Raw genomic sequence first — 8,176 nt, forward strand, 5'->3', positions numbered from 1 at the left:
AGTAGTATAAGCTGTTTTGGGAGAAGGGGGAAAAAAAAGACGGGCTCGGGTGGACTCGGGCCAAGAATTCTGAATTCTGAAGAATTCTGTCGGGCCGGGCTAGGGCCTGAGCGTCTCGGGCCTGGGCCGGGCTAGGGCCAATGAATCGCCTGCGATTTTGAACGCGATTTTGTGTAGCTGGTCATTCGATTTATTTTCCCAGCCCTAGTTCCTTATCATTTGCTTTGAGATGCAGATGGGGATAAAGAAAATGTATTAAATTAATTCAGTAAATTAATTATTTTCCTGTTATGGCTGGACATTTTGGACAAATTGTATCTTTAAAAAAAAAAAAAATTATAAAATGAATATTATTATTATTATTATAAATAATAATAAAACACTATGATAACACTAATATCAGTCAATAAATGCTTTTTAATTTAGGCATCACAACATAATAGCGTACAGTACAGAAAGTGGTTATTCATAATGAGATTGGCTACAGATTACATCTAAGAGTGTTATTATTAATGTTTTAGAGTGAGGTTACATGATGGCAAATGTCATCTACCAGTAAATGTTACAATACAGGACATGAGCATGAAAAATTAAATGTCCAATTACTTATGTTCATTTTTGTTGGGTGATGTAATTGCCAGAGTATCGCTGTTTGTTCTGCAGTATGTCACCCAAGGGATTTCTGTTGAATGTCACGGATACAGATGATGAATGTGTGACATTTTGAATTTCAAATACATGGATATAACATTATAAGATCTATATAGATTTCTCTAATGTTTGTAGATAAAGAAGATGCTTAAATATCTGTGTGATGTCTGGGTAGAAGTTATGAACGTCTTAACCAGTGGTTCTCAACCCGGAGGCCAGGACCCACTAGGGGGCCTTGAACAAACTTTTAGGGGGCCCCAATAAGTCTTAAAGTCTGTGTGAAATCAAAATTTACAATATTTATTTTGTTAGTGCACATTGCTAATCTTACGGTGAAGAATTAATCCACTGAAAAAAAAATGTTTGTCTTGGTAATCTTTAATCAAAATCTGATAATTTGCTTCCACTCTGGAATAGCATTCCTTCTCTGGTGATGTCAGTTTGACAGCTTGGGCAGAATATGCTTAACCACGCCCCTACAACAGTTAGATTGCTGTGAGTGAGATTTGAGAGGAGGAGCGCAAAAAAACCCTTGCCCTCTATTCAATATTCTGTTTCAGTTAGAAATACGTCACCATACTGAAGTAAAGTCGGCAGCAACTTCCAGTTCACACAGACTTAAAAAGTATTTAAATGTACTTTTAGTAACACTAAAATCTTAATATGATTCTAAACAACAACAAAAAAAGATGTACCGCATTAATCTGACATTCTATTTGTGTGTTCAGTTTGTTTTATTACAACAGATGTGCCAGAGTTTTGTGTTAGGTTAGATAGGAGATATCTTGAATATTGTCTTGGACAAAAGGGGGACTTGTAGTCAAAAAGGTTGAGAACCTCTAATTTAATCTTTTTACACATATTTTTATAGTTCATTTGAATGTTTTATTTGCAGACTGGTGAGATGATGTCCATTCCAGACTCAAATACTGTAATCCAAGTTCCTGTGGATGACTTTGTAACCATGATTAATAACTACTGCAAGGTAGGCACATTATGTTCTGATATGGTGTAATTTCCTATTGGACCATTATAATTACCTAATTAACCATTAATAGGATAATTGTTTGATGTGCCATTTTTGTATGATGTGCTAACTAAAATTTAAATTAAAAGAGTTTTGTGGCTGAAAGGGCAACAGAAAAACTAGCAGTTATGACCTTTCCGAGAAGAGTCAGAGCAATTAAGGGTAATGAATATAATTACAGGATCACCTCAATTATGTAAAAATGATCCATAAGCTCTTTAAAATATGCTGTTGCTCAATCTTTGAGAAATGCATTTCTTCAGAATTTTGACAGCCTTGGGATTTCGCTCCTGATTGGGCTCTGTGGGTCTTTTTTTTTTAATGTAGAGGCAATGCAACGGTGTGTTGATGGAAAATGGCGTATCTCTGACCACCTGGATCCAAGGACTTATGAGCAGGAACCCAGGCAGAACCCTCAGTCTGGTTGTGATTGACATAGAGAAGTACTTCAGGTGAGTGACTTACTGAGAGTCAGACATTGTTTTAGTTTTTGACAATTTATTTGAAATTTCATCTAAATGCTTTGACAAATATACAAGCTTTACACTTGTTATTTAATACTACATTTTTATGTTTATGAATTTATTTATCCATAAATTGAGCAGTACTCATAAAACAAAACATTAGCATATGTATGTTAGATTTTAAATGATAGATCAGTGAAGAGTTTATAATTGCTTAATTTTGCATTAAATGTTCTTTTGCAGAAGCCAGAATTCAAAATGTCAGAAGAAATACCGTGAAGTAGTGCTGGGCGAGGAGAAGAATGTGGGACTTCAGGGAGGGCAGAAAAAGAGAAGAAAGAAAGACGATATAAATCAGCTTCCTGAGGTCTCGCGAGTGCAGGTGGAGGAGGTAAGCTGAACCACCTCATTGGCAGTCGATATAAATTCATGGTCTTATTTGAGGTGCTCTGCTTCAACTCAGTCTTTTTTCCCTCACCTGTCCATCAGGCTTTGGTAGACCTGCAGCTGCAAACTGGGGTGCAGGTTCGCTTCCTCTCTACCTGGAAAGACTTCACTGATTATATTACCATGTTAACCAAAGCTGTAGCTGAGGCACCGTTCAAGTGAGTGGGAAGCCAGTTTCCATATTTATCGCTCTCCAACCAGCTGCATCTTTAGCTACAGTGGTTTATTTTTTTACTTGGTGGTGTATGTTTATTCTTCCCAGGCGGGAGCAAGAGAAGACGGGATTCACGTTTTGTTTGGCGAGTGAGTGGGCAGGGGGTCAGAAGGTGGACCGCTCAGGGAACGGCCTTCTGCAAGTTTGGAAGAGACAAATACAACAGTTGAACCGCGTCAGCCCTGATATGGCCAGTGCTATACTTAGTGCCTACCCCTCTCCTCGGCTTCTTGCTCAGGTTAAAGCTGTTTTCAAATGTGAAGTGTCTAACAGCAAATACAAATTGTATTTGCCAGCCTATTATCGGCAGACAGATAAACAACATATTGGCATATACCGTTTTTTATTTTGTGAATAATAATTTTATTTAGGACCTTTAGTGTTTTTTGTTGCAAGATCTCATGTTTGAATGTATATTTGTTACTTGTAGGCATATGCACGGTGGAAATCGGAACATGAAAAAGTCGGTCTGCTGGCAGACATACTAATTCGCCGCGGAGAGGGTGTGACATCTACAACCCGCAGAGTTGGTCCGGAGCTTTCCAAACGGATGTTTCTTTTGATGACGTCACGTGATGCCCATCAGCCCCTTGATTCTGCTGTATAGGTTATTCTGTCTCCTCTTCTGTCTACACATGAGGACAGATGTCAAAAGCATTATGTTATAGATATTTATTACAGTTCAGATATTTTATAAACTTCAAGCCTGAATTTGCCAGATTTTCAGTTATATTTTTGTCTGTTTGTACTATAAATTGTTGCCATTAAATTCTTCTTAAAGTACCTGAAAACCATTATTTACCATTACCATCATTACCATTACCATCTCCATCAGAATGAGTTTTTCTGAAATGACCTCGGTCCAAACCTTTCTGTACCTCTTTATACTAAAGGGGGAATCTTGAAAGTTTCACTTTTTCTGGAATGCTCTTTGAGTTTTTTGTTCTCTTCATCCCAGTGGCTAATAACCTTGGAAGGCAGAAGCCGAAATGCAGTAAATTCTCAAAAATGCTACGCACGCACTGCATTTTTTGGACGCATTTAGGACCGGTAGGTCATACCCAAGCTGTTTCATTTAGAATTCATTCACTTTATATCATTCACATATTTTAGCAGCACTAGAGAGGGCACTGTTAATTGCAAAAGCAACAGTTTCAGTTTTGGCTTTTTTCCTGTTTAAGGCACTGCTGCGCTCCTTTCAGAACCAAAATGGCCCCTTGAGCACCCCGTACTTACTGTCTAAAGACTGTAGAGGCTCATGGCTCATTTCCAGCACATTAGAGAATGGCACCTGACCAAGGAGTGTCGTGTTGCCTGAAACGAGCGGTGGGGTAACGAGCCGTTAAATGTGCTTAAGAGATGAGCTGCATGCTTCATCCCTGTCCCTGAAGGCAGTATTTCCTCTACAGTTTAAGGGATGGCATAACAAACTATGGCTAGTAGGTGTGTGCTTGTGCTGAAGGGAATTATACGAGCAGAATTACGGCAGCTTGAAAAGGGATCACCTTGGATTGATTGTTTAGCTGAATAGTATGAAATCCAATTTTCGTGTACTCTGAATGCAGACCATAATAGCTTTTATGACCTGGAGTCTGCAGTGCTAACATCTTCAGTGGCATGTGAATGGTTGAATGGGACTTTAATTTCCAAAAAGCAGTTGTAGGATGTTACGACTTAAAGTACAATGTAACTCATCTAACCTAAATGTTTTGGAGGAGGAATAGTTTCTCCTCTGCATGTGTTCCATTTGCATCAAAATACGAATATCTATGTAGGTGCAAAAGGTCTGTATATCTTCAGCTGCAGTGTGCATATATGAGTCATGACTACTCCACATGATAGATTGCACCCTGTAAAGTATTTCTGTTCAGCAGTGTAGCAGTTTCTCATTTCTGGTGCACGCAGGATTCTGCCTGCTTCTTGTTGGAGATTAATACGGATTGGGAGTGGCGTTAGGTCAACGTCGGCCACCTTTACTCACAGTCAATAGAGTGGGAAGCAAAGCAGGGCTGTTAGTCACTGTCTTTCCCCGGATATTCTCAACTCGGCTCATCTCTTGGAAAAATGCGCCTTCTTATCGGCCGCCACACAAGATGGAGTGCCACAGGCAGTGCTGTTTATGGTTTTGTGAGTTCATTTTGTTCCAGTTACAGTTTCGTATTCTTGGCAGAGTGGGTGCACTTCCAATTTCTTGGGTTGTGCCACAGTAATGCCACCTGTAGTGTGCTGGCCCTCCGTTGACAGTGGCATAATAATAACACGTTTCCTCAGGCAAGTGATATGGCAACAAGACAAAGCCTCTGATATTATCCTTCCATTGCAATCTCGGTGTGTTTTGCCTTGGCGCTTGGTGAATCACAGTCCACTCGGAGCCACTTGCTAAAACGACAAGAGAGAATGTCAAAGACTCCAGCAATCCATTTCAGAGCATGAATAGGCCGGCCACTCTGGTATTGGTTTCTTTGCCACCAGCGTTCAATCAATGTTTCCTGCTTCTCTTTAAATATAAATCATTATATGGCTCTGCTTCTGCCTTCCTTTTGTTCATTTGCAAATCAGACGCAAGCGATTCAAGTGTTCAGATCCAGCTCTTGTGGGAAAAGAGATGCAAAACCCTCAAGAAAACAACTTTCGCTGCCAGAGCTAGAGGCTTTTTAACTTCAGAGGGAAAACATTGCATTGTTATTGCAGGATTTTGTTTTCTACCTTGCTACCATACCAGCCTTTTTTTTTTAGACTGCACATATGTACAGAGTTTCTTCTCTCAAAGTGGATTTTTGTTGTTTTTTTGTCCAGTCGGTTGGCTGAATTTTTGATTGCCACATGAGGGCAGGATTGCTTCACACTGACTGTACACTAACTAGACCAGTGAATCCACACTGGTGTTGCTTTTCTCAACTTGATGTTTTATTGAATGTCACATTGCGATCCAACACAGTAGCAAGATTGTTCTTAAAACTGAACAAATTTATTAATATTACCATGAACTGCACAGACCCAACAATATGCTAAATTTGTTATCGTGACATAAGCTTGTCTGTATGGTTTGAGTGTTTGATGTCTCTTGAGTTTAGATGGTTTCTTTCTCTCAGCAGCCAGTAATACACTGCACAAGTTTCTGCTCCCAGCAAGTGAAATGTAGTCTGGATTATTTATTTTATTTTATTTTACTTTACTTTACTTTGCATCATTTTGTTTGTCACACAACATTTCCATGTTGGCATCTGAATTATTTGGCTAGATCAACTCTGACTTTTTGTCATCCAAACCCCTTTGACGTAAAATATTTACTTGAAGTACCCTGAGATTTTATTTTAATATTTCAATCATTTAAAACCATATTCATGTTCTCAGCTCTCTGATATCAGTTAATGGTCACACATGACATGCAGGTAAACAAATAAAATATTTAGTTAGTCTTAGTCTATTAATACTAATGTTAAAGGGTTAGTTCACCCAAAAATGAAAATTCTGTCATTAATTACTCACCCTCATGTCGTTTTAAACCCATAATACCTCAGTTCATCTTTGGAACACAAATTAAGATATTTTTGATGAATTCTGAGAGCTCTCTGACCCTCCCATAGACAGCAATGTAATTACCACGATCAAGGTCCAGAAACGTAGCAAGGACATCGGTAAAATAATCCATGTGACATCAGGGGTTCAACCGTAATTTTATGAAGCTACGAGAATAAATTTTTTTTGCAAAGAAAACAAAAATAACAACTTTATTCAACAATTCGTCTCCTCCGCGTCACCCTGGTGCCATTTTGGTTATCTACGTTGTTTACGCTTTGATTTGAACGAAAACAACGTATCCGCGTGACGCAGCTGACAAAAATATCTTAATTTGTGTTCCAAAGATGAACGGAGGTCTTACGGGGTTTAGAACGACATGAGGGTGAGTAATTAATGACAGAATTTTCATTTTTGGGTGAACTATCCCTTTAATACTTTTTTTTTTAGTACATTTTGATTTTACGTTTTTAAGGATTTAATTATCAGCTTTTTTAACACCCTGCAGATTACCTCATGAACCACCAACAAACTCCATTTTGGGAAACCATGGGCTAGATTGTTAGAGTTATAGACTAATTTGCTTTTAAAAGTTTGATTGGACACACATCCTTTAAAACCTTGTTATCCAGTCGAATACATGATATATACTGTATGTACCACTGCAATGCTTTACTAGCTTACCCTCCAGCTAGCACCATCAATCCTGTACAGGCTATCCAGAATGCAGCAGCATGTTTGGTCTTCAATCAGTCAAAGAGGAGCCATGTCACAACCCTCTTGTTCGCCAGCATTAAATTTAAGGCTCTGAAGATAGCATATAGGGCCACCTACCAGTCTGCATGCTCTTACCTAAACACTCTCCTTCAAATTTATGCTCCCTTTATTCCCTGCAGTCAGTCAAAGTGTGATGCCAGGTGGCTGCATCAAACACTCCCGTGATGGTGGAACATGTTCTTTCTTTGGTGTTTCTTTGCCTAACAGCAGTAAGGTTCTACAGATTATGTTCTTTACACTAATTGTTCTTTTAGGAATTGTTCACTTTAAAGGTTCTTTGGGGAACCTAAAATGGTTCTTACATGGAATCGCTGTGAAAACCTCCTTTTCTAACCTTTATTTTTAAAAGTCTATCATAAAGTATGTAACAGACAAATTTAAGTACAATTCTTTCTGTCTAACTACATCTTAAGCACCTTCAGTATCCTCAAAGAACATCCACACTCCAAAAGGCCATCAAAAAGCAGAATCTCACTGATGGTCCTTATAAAATCGGATCATTATCTCTCTGTTTTCCGCTCACATTCTCCACACAATCTAAGTTTCACCGTGGGAGGCTCTGCTCTCAGAAGGGTGCTTGAGAGTTTGAGGCTGCTGTGTGGAATCAGGCCAGGGCTCAATTTACTTTAGCTCCCAGGCCTCAGCCCTGCGGGGACCCCTAATCAATGCCCTCCTCTCGCCCTCCTCATGATCCCTCTCCCGTAGTGACCTGATGCGATCGCTAATTGGGCTATTTGTGTGGAGCTGAGCGAGCCTGACGTTCTTCCTGCTTGTCAGTGTGTGTGTTTTATGATGTATCCGGGCCGTTTACTTATTTATTTGAAGCATGCACCTTCTGGAGTCTGTAAGGTGGTTTGATGGACTGTGTCCCGAAGGAGTCTCCCGAGGCCGTTTGCGTGTCTGCGAGCGTGTGTCAATGTGTGCGAGACGCCACGGCGGTGTCCTGCTCGTCGCCGCTCAGCATTCATTACACACCGCCACCCTCTGGGGCTTTTTTATTAACATTCCAATCAGTGCCGGGCCAGATTGCTCGATCTGCAGAAACAAATTGGGAATAGTCTTTGATATAAGATTGAA

The 8,176-nt window shown here is 39.5% G+C and overlaps 1 protein-coding gene across 4 annotated transcripts in view; it reads left to right on the plus strand.

Moving 5' to 3' along the window:
* LOC107705828 (crossover junction endonuclease EME1-like) overlaps window positions 1-3,585 on the plus strand; it is a 7,152-nt gene extending 3,567 nt beyond the window's left edge. For all 4 annotated transcript variants that reach the window (XM_016509305.1, XM_016509306.1, XM_016509308.1 and 1 more), the window contains exons 4-9: window positions 1,547-1,636; window positions 2,006-2,130; window positions 2,386-2,533; window positions 2,632-2,747; window positions 2,852-3,041; window positions 3,234-3,585. In XM_016509305.1, coding sequence (XP_016364791.1) covers window positions 1,547-1,636; window positions 2,006-2,130; window positions 2,386-2,533; window positions 2,632-2,747; window positions 2,852-3,041; window positions 3,234-3,410 — 846 coding nt within the window. In that variant the 3' untranslated portion in view covers window positions 3,411-3,585. The remainder of the gene's footprint in view (window positions 1-1,546; window positions 1,637-2,005; window positions 2,131-2,385; window positions 2,534-2,631; window positions 2,748-2,851; window positions 3,042-3,233) is intronic.
* Window positions 3,586-8,176: the final 4,591 nt, after the last annotated feature.

This window comes from Sinocyclocheilus rhinocerous, unplaced genomic scaffold, assembly GCF_001515625.1.
Source record: "Sinocyclocheilus rhinocerous isolate Xijiao unplaced genomic scaffold, SAMN03320098_v1.1 scaffold2699, whole genome shotgun sequence".
Taxonomy (NCBI): Eukaryota; Metazoa; Chordata; class Actinopteri; order Cypriniformes; family Cyprinidae; genus Sinocyclocheilus; species Sinocyclocheilus rhinocerous.